The 18,232-nt window shown below is 39.2% G+C and overlaps 1 protein-coding gene across 4 annotated transcripts in view; it reads left to right on the forward strand.

Annotated features, from left to right (window-relative positions):
- The window catches only part of ncs1b (neuronal calcium sensor 1b), a 54,654-nt gene that overhangs the window by 14,020 nt on the left and 22,402 nt on the right, over positions 1-18,232 (forward strand). For all 4 annotated transcript variants that reach the window (XM_056237474.1, XM_056237472.1, XM_056237475.1 and 1 more), the window contains one exon: positions 7,770-7,794. In XM_056237474.1, the coding sequence (XP_056093449.1) occupies positions 7,770-7,794 (25 nt within the window). The remainder of the gene's footprint in view (positions 1-7,769; positions 7,795-18,232) is intronic.

An 18,232-nucleotide genomic window follows, 5' to 3' on the forward strand; every position in this document is an offset into this window, starting at 1 on the left:
ATGAAGCAAATTTAAACTAAGGCCTATATCACAGCCAGTTCATTGCCAGCTCACATCTCACTGAAGTATTAGGCTCCAGTAGCGCTTTCTTTGGAGAGATCCTTAAGCGCTTAGAGCAGTAGCGCAATAGCCCCATTAAAGTTTTGCCCTTTCAGTTAGGAGATTTGCATACAATTGACATTTTAGGTTCCCTTCAGAGTTTTAGTGGCTATAGTTCAAATGAAAAATGAGTGTGTGAACTCTTTTAAAGGACTAATTTACCAGAATGAAACAAATGAACATTCTATCATCATTTACTCATTATCATGCCCTCATATGACCTCATATTCCTTCTTCTGTTGAACTCAATACATTTTGAATCATACACGGGTCACTCTTTTCTGTGCAGTAACAATGAAAAAGGACTGGAGTTCTCAGGCTTAAAAAACAAAACAAAATAAAAACACAAAATGACCTGAAATCTATCCTAAAAGTATAGTGTAAATAAATTGTTTATTTCCTATATTCTATGGGGTGTGTTCATACTTAGCAGGTTTGGTTTGATTAAAACGAACTCTGGTTCGATTGCATTTAAGTATGTGTTAACGCTTTTATCTGAATCCTGGTGTGCACCAAACAGGCAGACCGAGACCCATATTTTCAGGAGTTCTCAGTCCATTTTCAAATGTTCTCTGGTGCAGTTTGACTGAAAAATGAACACAGCATGGACCAAAGACATCTAAATGACAAAAACAGGATGTGATGCAGCCCTAAAAAAGACAGAATGCTCAAGGATCTTTTCATCAGCAACGTTGCCCATTACAATTCGGTTCAGGCGTGAGAACCGTGTTTCCTTGCAGTAGATCTTCATTTGTATGTGTAACAGAGGAATGTGCAGTTTAGAAAAATACCACCTTATATGTACACACATACACAGCAATGTTTTGGATGTTCAGTTCAGTCGTAAAATACACATCATAAAAGCTGTCCAATTAGGTTGTGACCTTATCTTTGATCCCTTTTTTGTGTGTGTCAAACTTCAAGTGTGAGCGAACATACCATAGGTGTCCTGAAGTCACAAGATTAACTACATTAAACTCTTCTTTTAAAAAAACTGAATTCAAAAGAATACTTTCTTTTAAGAGTTAAAAAATTGTTTTATAATAATTTTGGAACTGGGCAGCCCTCCTTCCTCATTCTGTCCTTCCTCATTCGCTTTTATTATATTGAGTGGTCACCTTTTGTATTCCACTGAAGTAAATCAGTAAATCACACTGGGTTGCAAAGTATTTTCATTGTTTGGGTAATCTGTTCCTTTAATTGCTCACAGTTATTGTGCTGTGTGCCAGTCATTTCCTTCTCCGTCACGCTTTTCGAAATCTTTTTCCAAAGCTCGAAATACAAATGATTTGTGTACCCCCATCAGAACTATCTGCCTCAACAATGATTTCCTGTGATTTTGCAAGGAGGCACATCACAATATCTGAAAAGATCTTGAAAAGAGAGTTTGGCTGCAGAAACAGAAAAAGTCATTCATAAAATGGAAGGACGGTTGTTGGAGTGGTTTCGGTATAAAACAAGAATCCAACATGAGTTCACAATTTCCTCTCAGCAAACCATTTAAAAATGTGTAACTTTTTAGACATGGAAATGTTAATGTTTAATAGTGACACAGGACGGTCTGCACACATTGGCTGTGTCTGAAACCTGAAAAATGTTGACTTCTCAGGCAGAATACTAGTAAGAAGACATCAAGGCAGGTTCGAGTCCAATGTTTGCATAACATCCTACTAAAATGCCTCCATCTGGTCGATTTTTCTAAGGGCAGCATTAGATGCATCATTTGTTGACTGCAGCAGTCCCAGCAGGATTTCGGAGAGCTTATTTCTAATCATTGCTGCCCAAAATCACAGTTGGCTGTGGCTTTTCTCAACAATTCCAATTTGCTTGTTGTTGTTTTGCAGTGAAAACTCATGATTAATCATTATGTAATTGTGAAAATAGTGTAAGTAACATAACCTTTATACAAAAACACGTCGGCCAGCAAGACCTGACTATTGAGTGACGGCATAAGGTATTGGCTCTATAGTTTCTTCAATTGGTAAAGGATCGCCCACTTAAGTAGGAAGAGGCCTTCTGACTAACATGTAAAGCGACTAACAACAATCTGCATTAAAACGCATATGAAATTAGTTTGAGATGTCTGTTAAGTTTGTGTTCAGATTTTTGATCCCGCTAAAATGAATAAGCACAAACGTCAACAACTATCTCACACTCTTGGTTTACGTCTGTTTGGAGCATGTCTCTCCAGTTTTTAGTTCTCATAAGCCATTATTTCAGGTTATCCAAAAACATCCAGAAACATTAAAAAAAATCCAGCCTTTAGTTGCTCATGTGAATTCAAGAGTGTGAATCACTCTTGAACACAGCTTTGTTTCCAGGCAGACTGTTAAAGACTGCCACACACTTTGCTCACACTGGTTTGTTGCTCTAGTTTCTAGTTTTATAATGTGTTGGTCCTTCTAGTTGTTTACCTATAGGGGCTAATACATAAAGTAGCTTACTTCAGCATTCGAAAATAGGTGGATACTCTATACTGCCTATGAAGTTTTCAGCTGGAAGTGAATCAGTGACGTGTATTTCTTAGAAATAGGAATCAAGAAAGAGCTGTCAAATTGCAGGTGATATTACTTTTGGCTCATCTGTCACATTGGAAAGGAAAGTTGAGCACATTGCATTGTGGGAGACAGTATTACATGCAGCAAGCTCTGTTCACGGTATCTCAGTGTGCTATTTGGATAACCAAGAGAGTTCGAACTGTTTTTCCAGACACAAAGTGTGCACGTCTCTTGTACTTTGTCTCTCTTAATCTCTTTCTCACTGTCTCTTCATCTTTTTCTCACAAACATTCCAAAAGGAGGTTTTAGAGAGATAGAATGAAGGTATCAGACATTGCTCGAATCTTCAAATGCTTTTCCTGCCTCTGTGATAGACTTCAGATTAGCCCCGGCCTCACTGCATAAACAGCCATATTTCGCTGTTAATGATTATCAATACACAATGAATTCCCTGACCAATTAAATGGCAAGTAGTCAAACATGACAGAAGAAGTAAATGTATAATTTTTTTGCATGCATTTGGCAGATCTAAACTAACCTATGTTGTGCTGGATTTGAGATCCTGTTTCTGGCTATGTGTTGTATCATTGTGTTGGTTACGTTTTTCGGTCATTGTTTTCAAGCTTCTGGGTTACTGCTGTTTCCCAGCAACAACTGTGCTATCCCAGCTCTAGGGTTGTGTGGGTACAGTTTCATATAGCCTACTCCTTATAATGCTTTTCCCAGAATGACATCTGTTACATGAAGGAACGTGTATTTTTGACAAATACCTGCTCTGTTTATGAGGTTGCCCACGTCTGTACCCAATCAGTCAAATATACATGCCTGTTCTATAGAGGTGGGATGCCCAGGGAGAACAGGAGGATTTGCAAGAATACTTTTTAATTTGTTTAATTTAATAGAAACTACAGTATTGCGATTGAATCGATAAATAATGTAATATGGGGCTGTTAATGTAATATTTATTACTTAGTAGATTAAATGTTATTAATTTGATTGCACCCTGACCCATACATAGGGTACAATGGGGCAATCCATAGTGCATGATTGCAGAAAAAAATATATACAGTATTTGTATTGCATGTACATTTATGGAGCAATGGGGGGTATGGTACAACCGTTTGATTGACGCACTCACTGTCCAATGATTCTAGGTGGTCTTGGAAATGATTGGCTGGAGTTTTTCGAGTCCTGCCCGTTCCACAGATGATTAAATTGCTTCATTTTCATTTCAGTGCTTCTAACTCAGTGGCTGTAAGTGGGTTAGGAAAAGGATTTCAAGTGATTTTGAAAAAATGGTCAAAAAAGAAAATCACATACCCCACCTTTTAATACCTGTTCAAAACAATCAGTTTAGCAAAGTTTGTACTATTTTCTGTTTATTTTGATAAATAAAATAATTAATTTTTGCACAATAAATACACTGTTATTAAAACATGTTAATATAAAAATAAATTTAAAAAAAAATAAATTTAAAAAGTAAAGATTAAACTAAAAGAATTGAAGGAGATCCCATAATAATTTAATATAGATGTACATTAGTAACAATACATTATATTCTATTATATGATATGATTAATATCATATTTTTAAATATGATGGTCTCTCTCATTATAAATATGATGATTATCTCAAAGGTGGACACCTAATTTAATATATAATATTTCCCATCTGAATCTAACCATGTCATGTCAACAACTGGAAAAGTCGGCCATCTGTTTATTATCATTTTAATTATTGTGCCTTTGCCCCAACAGCAGGGGCGCCTTTTACCCAAAGTACCATACTTTTACAATAAAATGTTGCTATAATTACCTTGAACAAAACTGAAAATCATTAAGAAGACCTTTGTCTCATAATGTATTCAAAAATTGTAGTGATTCTCATTTGCTACTTAACATTTGCAAAAAAACATCAAATGTTAGATCAAATTAGTGCAGAAATCAACTTTGCACGGCTGTCCCCGATCGCATCAAGGATCAGCCAAATTTCCATGTGCATCTTGAAAAATTTATGTTTTGGAAAGTGCTATGGCAAGTTTTTGTGCCATCTAGTGGTTTAGAGGAAAATAAATAACCTATTCTTTAATAATACATTTTCTCTGCCATTAGAGCGATTCAATCTCAAAGCACCACTTTTATCTTCATTTGAGGGCTTTTCTCAATAAATATTGAACATTCTTATTATTTCTTATTTTTATTATAATGATTGATTTGATGAATTATTAAGTATAGCATATAATTAATTTGATACAAATTTTTATTAATTGATTGCATTAGTATGTATCAAATAAGATAGGCTACTGTATATACATACAGTATTTATCGTTCCATTTAGATAAAAAATTGCATAACTGCAGTAGTCCATCTTTACCCATATAAATATCTAGTAGTTTTTCCACATAGAAATGGATGCATAGCCATGCTCTTCAGGTTTGTTAGAGAAGGACTCTTGAGGGCTTTTAACACTTGAAATAGGCTGGTCAATCTAAACCCCGGGTAAACTGAATCCTGGGTTATCTTGCTTCACGTTTCACACTGCTCATAATTTACCCGGGTTTAACAATTAATCCTGGGTATTCATAAACTGACATAAGCTCTGGAGCAGGGTTTCATAATCCCGGGTAAAAAGCGGTGCTAACCCCGCTTCTAAATTACAAGTGTGACACGTTCCTTTACCCGGGGTTAAAAGCGGTGTGAAAAGCCCTTTGGGGTCCTGCTGTGAAAGCTGCCTCTCAGAATGTAAAGATGAGAGTAATGTGATGTGTTGTCTGAGGATTTGTTGTTTAGGATTTGTGTAACGGTTCTGTTCTGTATAGTTATGGTTTACTGTCATTTGTGTTCTGTTTTCCCTTTTCTAATTTGCCTGTGTTCCCTGTAGTTTCCATAGCTCCTAATTAATTATTCACTTGTTTCTGTTCAGTTCATTAGCTCTCCCTTGTATTTAAGTCCTCAGTTTCCTTTGTTCAGTTTTTTTTTTGTCATATTTGCTTTATCTCCTGTCCTGAGTTGTGTTTCTGTTGGATTTATTAAAGTAACAACAGGTAACTTTTCAGCCTTCATAATATATTTCCAAGTCTCTTGTGATGGTACATCGACGTACAATAGGTTGAATGACACGTCTGCCATAGCCTGACGGGGTCTGTAGCGTTTTTAATCGTACTTTTAAACTTCGGGTTTCGGGTAGTAACCGGCGAACAAAGAGAACTACAAAATTCGACTGCTTTACGGCATATACGTCACTTCCACCACCACCCCCACTTCCTTAAAATCGGACTTGCGAGCCAAATGTTATAGTCATGGCCGAAGCAGCACAGAAAAACAAGAAAGCAAAGGTTTTATCGGAGCAAAGCAAAAAGAGAAAAAGAGAAAGTGATCGCGTTAAAGGCAGAACGAGGATCAACATTGCAGAGCTGCCAACTCTCACGCATTGGCCGTGAGACACCCGCATTTAATTGGTTTCACACGCTCACACGCCACACCCCCGGTTTCTCACGCTAAATTGTCAACCCGGTCGGTCAAATGCCTGAAAGATGAGTTTATCTATAGATCTCTACCTGTTGAGCCACTCGTGATCGACAAGTTATACCGCAAATTAGTTCAAATCTCCCGGAATCTAGAGCGAGCGCGCACGCGAGACAGAGACTGTGCTCCAACGCGCGCGGACGGCAGAGAGAGAAAGCGAGCGAGAGACCTTGCGTGTGCAGGGAGCATCGAACCCCCCATCGATAAAAGAATGCCTCTCTCTAACCTCTCTAATTCGCTAGAGTAGTGGCGAATTATCAATCTGGTAGCTAGTAAACGATATTCTAGTTTTTGATGGTTAGCTATCGCTAGTATTCTCGTTCTGATTTGAACTTTGCAATCGATGAAATGCAAATAGCAAATGTTTGACCTAAAAAGTGTAAGTTAGCCTACTCAACATGTACAAAGAAAGGAGGGAGATTATTAATAAAATCATATTTTAGGATACCTAACATGTCTGTGATATTTGTTTATTTGTCTTGCCTCAAGCTATAATGCAAATCGATTTGTAAAATTTGCAGATTCATTTATGGTAGCTTGATATTATAATATTGACGATATATGGTTATTATCAACCACTCAAACATTGCATTGAAGTATCATATAGATTCAGTAAAACGGTAACCAATAGACTAGGCTACTATAATGACGCTGGCTTGTAAACGCGATCATTTGTCGTTATAAAAAAAAATAAAACACATGAAATTATATTCATATGACATGCTGAAATATATGCCACTGTACCTGGGATGAAGACATTTCACACACGCGGGAACACCTGCATGTGACTCCTACAGTGTTCAGGGCTATCATGGTTGTCAACAAATGCACGTGCATGTAGGATGACAGTTTACGACAGTAGTAGAGGACAATACTGTTTCCCAACTGTAGGGGGAGCCCGAGAGCAAAAAACAACCTGTTGTTACTTTAAAAGACTGTGTACTGCTCTCAATCTTCTGTGTCATGTGGTTACTACAGCCACACACTTTACAGAAAACGAAACCGAGAACATAAAATGGACTTACCGGCTGTCCAGCTGCATTGTTAAGAGTACAACTCTAGGACCACAAGATACTTTTTAGTATGTCACTTTAGAAAAACTAAAATGACATTTTTTAATGTCATGTTCCATAATATTTGCATTGTTTTATTTTTGTTCTGTGGATTTTTTTTGCCCAGTTTTGTTTTGAGGAGGCACTGCCCCCTTTGCTTCTTGCCTCCCTTGCTTCTGATAGTTGGTCAGTTAAAGGGGTCCTATTATGATTTCCCCCTCAATGTTCTTTAGTGTGTAATGTTCTTGTTTGAACATGAAAAATGTCAGCAAAGGTACATAAAGTAACTAGTACACAATCCACTCCAAAAAGTACCCTCGTTTGTTAGTAGTGTTGTCACCGTGTCCAAGAGACACTGATTTTCCACCCCTGCACATGTCATGCTTGCAAAGGTGGTTCCCCTTTAAGTAGCAAATAAAAAACTATCAAATGAGACTGTAAAAAGTATTAATATTGCGCATTCTAGAAGGAAACCGGCTGAATCACACGAAGCAGTCACTATATTGATCATGTTTGCCTGACAAATCTGTTGTATTTTACTTTAGCCTTTAATTCAATAATTTGTTAATTGTGTTCTCTCCTATTTCCCCCTACAGTTACAGAGAAAGAGGTTCAGCAATGGTAAGTTTATCTATGTACTTTTCTATGTCTGTCTATCTTTCTATGTGTCTGTCTGTCTATCTTTCGTCCATCCTTCGTTCATCCTTTGTTCATCCTAGACATATAGTTGTATAGTTCCTCTCCTCTCCTCTCCATCCTTCGTTCATCCTTTGTTCATCCTACACATATAGTTGTATAGCTCCTCTCCTCTCCTCTCCTCTCCTCTCCTCTCCTCTCCTCTCCTCTCCTCTCCTCTCCTCTCCTCTCCTCTCCCCTCCCCTCCCCTCCCTCTATTGTCTTTTTTGGCACATTGGGTACATCATGCTTTTATATCTCCGTCTGCTTTGGCCATCACAGCATCATTTTGTATTTCCTCTCATCATTTGGTAGTTGTGCTTCCCAGGGGAAAAATCTCAGTGTCTACCCTTTGAAAAACACATTTGACAGTAACGTTACAGTCCGTCCTTCCATTAATTTGCCCAAATGTCAGCGAGCAGGAGTGTGTAGTTTGGCACACCTCACTTAACGTCAGTCTGTCACAGAGTCCAAGTGCTGGCAACTTTGCTGGCATGCCCAAGGTCAGTCCAGCCCTGGCACTGTGTGTCCCTGGGTGTTTGCCAGGCTAAATTGTTGACTCATTTCTGCTGCTGCTGCTGGTAGACTTAAAACCAGTGAGGAAGGACGTGGATGTGAGGCTGCAGTGGGACGTGAGTTTAGGTGCTTTTGAATTTCCTGACTGTAAGATCTCACTCCTCCTATCAGAGTTCTGTACCGTTGCCTTTTCAGTACCCATCATTCCTTTAAGGATCCTTCCTGAGGATGAATGATGTCATTTAAAGTAACACAGAATTGAAGGTGCAAAAAGATGCTTTTATTTTCATGGTTTTAGCCACAGTAGTTGTTTGATGCACAAATGTCAGAAGTGTGTTTATATGTAGATGTAAAAACCTATAAGTATTACCATGCATACTATACACTCACCTAAAGGATTATTAGGAACACCTTTTCAATTTCTCATTAATGCAATTATCTAATCAACCAATCACATGGCAGTTGCTTCAATGCATTTAGGGGTGTGGTCCTGGTCAAGACAATCTCCTGAACTCCAAACTGAATGTCAGAATGGGAAAGAAAGGTGAATTAAGCAATTTTGAGCGTGGCATGGTTGTTGGTGCCAGACGGGCCGGTCTGAGTATTTCACAATCTGCTCAGTTGCTGGGATTTTCACGCACAACCATGTCTAGGGTTTACAAAGAATGATGTGAAAAGGGAAAAACATCCAGTATGCGGCAGTCCTGTGGGCGAAAATGCCTTGTTGATGCTAGAGGTCAGAGGAGAATGGGCCGACTGATTCAAGCTGATAGAAGAACAACTTTGACTGAAATAACCACTCGTTACAACCGAGGTATGCAGCAAAGCATTTGTGAAGCCACAACACGCACAACCTTGAGGCGGATGGGCTACAACACCAGAAGACCCCACCGGGTACCACTCATCTCCACTACAAATAGGAAAAAGAGGCTACAATTTGCAAGAGCTCACCAAAATTGGACAGTTGAAGACTGGAAAAATGTTGCCTGGTCTGATGAGTCTCGATTTCTGTTGAGACATTCGGATGGTAGAGTCAGAATTTGGCGTAAACAGAATGAGAACATGGATCCATCATGCCTTGTTACCACTGTGCAGGCTGGTGGTGGTGGTGTAATGGTGTGGGTAATGTTTTCTTGGCACACTTTAGGCCCCTTAGTGCCAATTGGGCATCGTTTAAATGCCACGGCCTACCTGAGCATTGTTTCTGACCATGTCCATCCCTTTATGGCCACCATGTACCCATCCTCTGATGGCTACTTCCAGCAGGATAATGCACCATGTCACAAAGCTCGAATCATTTCAAATTGGTTTCTTGAGCATGACAATGAGTTCACTGTACTAAAATGGCCCCCACAGTCACCAGATCTCAACCCAATAGAGCATCTTTGGGATGTGGTGGAACGGGAGCTTCGTGCCCTGGATGTGCATCCCACAAATCTCCATCAACTGCAAGATGCTATTCTATCAATATGGGCCAACATTTCTAAAGAATGCTTTCAGCACCTTGTTGAATCAATGCCACGTATAATTAAGGCAGTTCTGAAGGCAAAAGGGGGTCAAACACAGTATTAGTATGGTGTTCCTAATAATCCTTTAGATACACAAGTCTTTTGTGTTCACCAAGTCTGCATTTATTTGATCAAAATATAGTAAAACTGTAATACTGTGAAATATTATTAGTTTAAAATAAATAATTACAGTTTTCTGTATTAATCTATTTTCAAATGTAATTTATAAACTTTTATTATTATCAATATTGCATTATCATTATGCAGTTGTGCTGATTCATATTTTTGTAGAAACCATGATACATTTCTGTGATACAAGTCTTTGATGAATAGAAAGTTCAAAAGAAAAGCATTTGTTTGAAATATTAATCTATTATAAATGTCTTTACTTTCACTTTTGATCAATTTAATGTATCCTTGCTGAATAAAAGTTTTAGTTTCTTTCAGAAAAAAAGTACTGACCCCCAAACTTTTAAACAGTATATACAGTCATGTGAAAAAGAAAGTACACCCTCTTAGAACTCTGTGGTTTTACTTTTCAGGACATAATAAAAATCATCTGGTCCTTGGCAGGTCTTTTAACACGAGTCATATTACTCACAATGTGTTATTATTTATTTAACAAAAATAAAGCCAAAATGGAGAATCCATGTGTAAAAAAAAATCTAACTGCACCCAATGATTCAATAGCTTGTAGAACCACCTTTAGAAGCAATAACTTGAAGTAATCATTTTCTGTATGGCTTTATCAGTCTCTCACATCGTTGTGGAGGAATTTTGTCCCGCTCTTCTTTACAACGCTGCTTCAGTTCATTGAGGTTTGCGGGTATTTGTTTATGCACGGCTCTCTTAAGGTCCCGCCACAGCATTTCAATTGGGTTGAGGTCTGGACTTTGACTGGGCCATTGCAACACCTTGATTCTTTTCTTTTTCAGCTGATCTGTTGTAGATTTTTTGGTGTGCATGGGATCATTGTTTTGTTGTTTGACCCAATTTTGTCCAAGCTTTAGCTGTTGGACAGATGGCCTCACATTTGACTCTAGAATACTTTATGGTTGACTCAATGACTGCAGTGCCCAGGTCCTGTGGCTGAAAAACAATCCCAAATCATCATGCTCCACCACTTGACAGCTTGGTTTTCGCCAAACGTGGCACTGTACATTCTGGCCAAACATCTACACTTTGGTCTCGACTGTCCAAAGGACATTGTTCCAGAAGTCTTGTGGTTTGTTCAGATGCAACTTTGCAAACCTAAGCCGTGCTGCCATGTTCTTTTTAGTGAAAAGAGGCTTTCTCCTGGTAACCCTTCCAAACAAGACACACTTGTTCAGTATTTTTCATTATACTGTCATGAACTTTAACATTTAACATGTTAACTGAGGCCTGTAGAGTCTGAGATGTATTTCTTGGGTGTTTTGCGACTTCTTTGAACAGTGCACAGTCTAACCTTGGGGTGAATTTGCTGGGACGTCCAATCCTGGAAAGTTTTGCAACTGCCGTGAATGTTTTCCACTTGTGAATAATCTTTCTCACTGTAGAATGATGGACTTCAAATTGTTTGAAAATGGCATTTTAACCCTTTCCAGATCGATGGATAGTATTAGCAACAATGGCTTTTCTTAGATCATTGCTGATGATTGTCTTTCCTCCTTGGCATTGTGTTAACACTTGCTCTAGACCAGCAAACTGCCAAAACTTCTGCTTTTACAGTAGGGATGCGCGGTATACCGGTACTGCAAAAATACCGGTATATATTATATTTCAAACGGTACAATATCATAATTTTGTTCAATTCGGTATTTGATGCGCTGCTGTTTCGAAGTTTACCGCTAGGCGGCAGGGCTAAACTGACGCGGGTCACGCGAAACCGGCAAACGGTGACAACAGAGGAACACGATCATGGATCAAACGAAGCTCATTCGAATTTCTCCATTTCTACACGCCCGAAATTAATAAATAGAGAGAGCAGTATGAGTGAAATAAGACATTACTTTGCCAACAAAAGTAATGAGAAAAGTAAAAAAACAGATCTCAATTCACCACTCTGCAAACGGGGAGGCAACACATCAAATCTGCCTATAGCACAAGAGTTCAGAGATCGACAGGTTAGTCCATCATTAAACTGATTTAATTTAGACTTTTATTGAACATTGAACAGCGCACATACATAAGAGCTTATCATATATGATACGGTAAACACGAAGGCTCAAATCTTCTTGCATGACACGCTAGAAACAATTAAGTTTAGTCTCATCATTTTTGCACTTTCAAACAAACATATATTAATTGAATTTGAATGAATAAAGAATAAAAATGTGAATAATAATAATTTTAGTATTAGTGATAGTAAAATGAATGGCATATTAGTACCGCTGTGGTGACCCCTAGAGCAATAAGCCGAGAGCTACATTATAAGCTACATTTGTCAACATTCATTAGGTAACCTGACCTAACAGTAATATAGCATTTATTAATCTATATCAATCAGTAATTAAAATGACCTAGAAAATTAAATTTACTAATACATGTTTTTAGCATGTTAACATTACTTTATGCAATGCATTAAACTAATATGAACCCAAACAGTAACCACCAAACCAAGATGAATAAATGCAATAAATGTTGATAAATCTCTGTTGATGCATGACAGCTAATGGTTTACATGTCATTTCATTATTCTATTATTACTATTATATGTGAATCTATTATTATAGATATTAACCTATTTTAATTGTATAATTTCAGTTTTTTTTTTTTTTTTTTTTTTAAATCAAAATTTAACCTACTGTACACTCACCGGACACTTTATTAGGTACACCTGTCCAACTGCTCGTTAACACTTAATTTCTAAGCAGCCAATCACATGGCGGCATCTCAGTGCATTTAGGCATGTAGACATGGTCAAGACAATCTCCTGCAGTTCAAACCGAGCATCAGTATGGGGAAGAAAGTTGATTTGAGTGACTTTGAACGTGGCATGATTGTTGGTGCCAGAAGGGCTGGTCTGAGTATTTCAGAAACTGCTAATCTACTGGGATTTTCACGCACAACCATCTCTAGGGTTTACAGAGAATGGTCCGAAAAAGAAAAAACATCCAGTGAGCGGCAGTTCTGTGGGCGGAAATGCCTTGTTGATGCCAGAGGTCAGAGGAGAATGGCCAGACTGGTTCGAGCTGATAGAAGGGCAACAGTGACTGAAATAACCACTCGTTACAACCGAGGTATGCAGCAAAGCATTTGTGAAGCCACAACACGCACAACCTTGAGGCGGATGGGCTACAACAGCAGAAGACTCCACCGGGTACCACTCATCTCCACTACAAATAGGAAAAAGAGGCTACAATTTGCAAGAGCTCACCAAAATTGAACAGTTGAAGACTGGAAAAATGTTGCCTGGTCTGATGAGTCTCGATTTCTGTTGAGACATTCAGATGTTAGAGTCAGAATTTGGCGTAAACAGAATGAGAACATGGAACCATCATGCCTTGTTACCACTGTGCAGGCTGGTGGTGGTGGTGTAATGGTGTTGGGGATGTTTTCCTGGCACACTTTAGGCCCCTTAGTGCCAATTGGGCATCGTTTAAATGCCACGGCCTACCTGAGCATTGTTTCTGACCATGTCCATCCCTTTATGGCCACCATGTACCCATCCTCTGATGGCTACTTCCACCATGTCACAAAGCTCTAATCATTTCAAATTGGTTTCTTGAACATGACAATGAGTTCACTGTACTAAAATGGCCTCCACAGTCACCAGATCTCAACCCAATAGAGCATCTTTGGGATGTGGTGGAACGGGAGATTCGCATCATGGATGTGCAGCCGACAAATCTGCGGCAACTGTGTGATGCCATCATGTCAATATGGACCAAACTCCCTGAGGAATGCTTCCAGCACCTTGTTGAATCTATGCCACGAAGAATTGAGGCAGTTCTGAAGGCAAAAGGGGGTCCAACCCGTTACTAGCATGGGGTACCTAATAAAGTGGCCGGTGAGTGTATGTTCCCTGACTGATTTTTTTTATTTTTTTTTACAATTTGATACATTTTCTTTGCACATTTGGTAGTGGAGAATTTCAAGTGTTTTTTAAGTGTCACTTAAATTTTGAGACTGTTTTTTTTTAACCTGTGGTATCGATTTAGTATCGATACCGAGGTATTAGATTCTGGTATCGTACCGAAGCCAAAATTGTGGTATCGAGCCATCCCTATTTTACAGTGGAGGTGATCACACTTGCTGATGATCAATTAATCAAAGGCATTTGATTAGCATTGTCTGACTTCTACTTGCCCTCTTAATTCAAATGGAATCAGTAAAAGTGTACTTATTTTGTCATGGCTTCTCCATTTTGGCCTAGTTTTTGTTAAATAAAAATGACTATATGTCATGTGTTGTTATTCATTTTTTTTGTATGTCCTGAAACGTAAAACAGTAGAATTGAAAGTGGGTGTACTGTTTTGGTTTTATATAGGTAATTCTGATCAAGAACTCCACCCTTAGGAAGAAACCAGACCGACATATAAAATTGGAGTCTGAAATTAAATCTTAAATTAATTATATAAAATATTGACACACACACACAAAACATAGGTGTTGTGTGTAGGTAACTTAATTAGTGTTTGAATAATGGCACAGCAATGTCTGTAACTAATTGGATAGAAAAACTGTAAAAAATAACAGAAATGTGTATATCAGAAATTCTGTCAGTTCAAAAATAATAAGTACAAGTTATTTCACACAAAACAAAGCAGATTGTACAGTTCTGGGGCCTCATTTATAAAACTTTGCGTAGGATTTGCGTCAGAAGTGGCGTACGGATGAAACATAGGACGTGCGTACGCACAGAAATATTCGGATTTATAAAACCGTGCGCACGCACATCCTACGCATTTTTCCCTTAATAAATCACAATCAATTCTAAATGTAGCGCAGCTTTTGCGGCTTCATGTCACGCCCATAGTTGCCCATAAATAGTCCGTGAAACGCCCATAAGTTAATATTCATCGATTGCGAGATCATGGCAAACATAGAGAGGAAATAAAAAAAAACGTAACTTCACTCAATGTGAAGTAGAAGTTATCGTTGGCGAGGTGGAAAAGAGGAGAAAAATGTTGTTTGGAGGGCACAGTGGGCATTAGACTACTAATGCCAAAAGGGCACTTGAGTGGCAAAAGGTTGCAGACGCCGTAAATGCTGTAGCCTCACAACCTCGGACTGTGGCCGAAATAAAAAAATAAATGACAAGCTACAGATCTCGGTTATAATCTACTTGGAAATGGGAAATAGTTCAGCGCAAATGTAATTTCTTGCAGCTTTCTGAATGATTGAGACATAGGTCTACGTCATACGTTATTTTATCAAAAATAAAACAAACTAAAGGCATATGCATGAATACCATGATTCCGTAGCTGATGAAGACATGTTTACTATGAAAACAACTTTCCCCAGTGGACAAATAATACATCTATCTATCTATCTATCTATCTATCTGATTGCATCTATATCTGCTCCGCCAGACGGACACATTGGCGAGAATATCAGTTTTGTACATTATTTCGTTCTGTTTACCATCTTATTTATGAGGATGAATTGTATAACATGCCAATATTATTGCAGAACATATTTCACTTTTCTTTTTGCAAATATGTGTTCATTTGCATTTCTGCTGCCGATCGATCAAACGGGTGTTCGATTAGGCTGTTAATTGTAAGACTTGCTTTGTGACGTCTTCGTGTTATTTATGAGAGGCAGTATTGCCATTTATTTTACTCAACGGTCTACAGTTTCACACACTTTCACGTGTTTCTTCCATCTGCCGACGGTGTCGCCATTTCTCATTTCACCCGTTTTTGTGCGTACGCCTGGGTCAGAGCTTGCGTGAAGGACCGCACATTTTACCGTCAAGTTTGCTTTTTATAAATACCAATTATTGCGTAGAGAGCGGCGTACGCCTTCTTTTGTGCGTACGCAACGTTTATAAATGAGGCCCCTGGTCATGGATATCTAGTTAAATTGCCCTCTTAAGTTTATTGCTAAAAACGGTGTGTTTACTTCCAGGAGTTGGATAAAGCATGTGGAACTGGCGGTTTTGAACCAGTTAGCAATATTCATCTGATGGTCAGTGAATGGACTGTCAGGCATGTTTGAGGCTAATCTTTTTTGTGTGATTGTGATTTTAATCTTCGTCTTTCAATCTCAGAGCTGAAATGTAATGGAACTGACATGACCATCTTCCTCCCTGATCTCAAACTGAATTAGAGAACTATGACATTAGCCTGCCAGATTGCATTCTCTTCGGTATAGGCTACGGCATTTATTATCCTCTTAAACTAGACCTAGACATTCTGTCGCTGGTAATTCATACAGAAATAAAATTCCCAGTATCAACCAGGAGTTCCACTCGCTATATATGCATTTAAATGGCTGTTTTTATATGCGCTGATGTGTATTGATCATCCAACTATTGCCTTGCGGCTAATAGTCCAGTGGCTGAATTAATGGCTGTGCATAGGTTAACCAACAGCCTTGGGAGAAACAACTAAAAACATCTGAGCGATTCATTTAGTCATTTGTCCCTGCAGGAGCTTATGGACTCGTGTGTGCTGGACATAACAATGAAAGTCTGTATTTGAATATACTGCAATCTACTGAAGTGCTGTTTAATGGGCCATCACAACTCTATTGCACCTCTGCAAAATGTAGTAACTCACCCAAACCATTTAAACTTCATAACCTAATTAATGTGTCGGTAAATTGGCCAATTCCACTAAAAATATATATTTTTTTGTCATTGTGTGAGCCGTACTGGTCAAAATGTTTATAGATGTTTTTTCACCATGGCAGTCAACCCTGGAATGAGTGTTATGTACAAATTTCGTTTTTTGGACTACCTTGTTTTTGACACTGACTGCTTACTATACTGCACAACATGCCAGTTTATAGATCTGAACTTATTGTTTTGAGAAAAAATTCATTTGAGAATTGAGCAAAAGTGATTGAGGAAAAACGAATCGGTTACCTAACGTAACCTCGGTTCTCTCTAGATGAGGGAACGAGTATTGCGTAAGCTAGCTTACGCTACGGGAAAGATTAATCTTTTCTGAGAAATTGAAGCCAAAAAAATTATCCTATAATTTTGTATCCATTGTCAACGCAGTTCAGCTGCAGCAGACCATGAGCGGGCTAGCTAGCAGCTCATTGGTTCGCTCACAGAGAACTGCTTAAGCCTATGAGGAGACGCGAATGAACTCTCGGCCAATGAGAGTCTGACATGCTCTCATTACGTCAGAGCCCGCCGAAACGGGCGTGGTCAGAGAGTATATTACTGGCGTCCTAGGCTGTAAACTCTGGTTTTCATAGAATGAAGCGAGAACGCTAGTAGCACAAGCACGGCCAGGAACGCAATACTCGTTCCCTCATCTAGAGAGAACCGAGGTTACGTTAGGTAACCGATTCGTTCTCTTACGAGAGGTTCTCTCGTATTGCGTAAGCTAGCTTACGCTACAGGAACACCTGGTCAACGCCGTGTGTGCTAAGCATCCACTACGAGTCCCAGGGGAGACCCCAGGGAACCCTTATGAGTGGGAATAAATATATGTACATGTGACAAAGGCCAGCAGAGCGGGCCGGAGATTGTGTAGTACATAAGCACATGATAGAGAGGGATAGAGCGAAACCGGTCTGTGTGAATAACTCCCTATAGTGCAGCTCAACCAGAAGAGCTGTAACATACTAGACTGCTAGTAGTTTAGCCTGCAAGGCGGGAACTTCCAGATTATAAAATCTGACAAAGGTGGAGGGGGAAGCCCATCCCGCTGCCACACAAATGTCATGAATGGAAATTCCGCTGGACCATGCCCACGATGAGGCCATGCCTCTAGTGGAATGAGCCCTGATGCCCAGAGGGCATGGCAGGTCTTTTGATGCGTATGCGGCTGCAATGGCATCAACTATCCATTTGGATAGAGTCTGTTTCGAGGCGGCCGACCCTTTGGTGCGCCCACCGAACGAAACAAAAAGCTGCTCGGATCGTCTGACCGGAGCAGTGCGAGTAATGTATAATCTCAGGGCCCTGACCGGACACAGGAGATTAGAGTCAGAATCGCTATCGGATGCAGGCAGAGCCGATAGGGAAATAACTTGTGCCCTGAACGGGGTACCAATCGCTTTTGGAACATTACCATGTCTAGGTTTGAGAACGACTAAGGAGTCATTGGGCCCAAAATTTGAGACAGGAAGCGCTAATGGACAGCGCGTGAAGGTCTCCCACACGTTTTACTGACGCGAGCGCGAGCAGAAAAACTGTTTTGAGCGAAAGGTATTTGAGGTCCACGATGTTTAGCGGTTCGAATGGGGGAGCT

This window comes from Rhinichthys klamathensis, unplaced genomic scaffold (assembly GCF_029890125.1).
Source record: "Rhinichthys klamathensis goyatoka isolate OS25496 unplaced genomic scaffold, OSU_Roscu_1.1 h1tg000487l_1, whole genome shotgun sequence".
Lineage (NCBI taxonomy): Eukaryota > Metazoa > Chordata > Actinopteri > Cypriniformes > Leuciscidae > Rhinichthys > Rhinichthys klamathensis.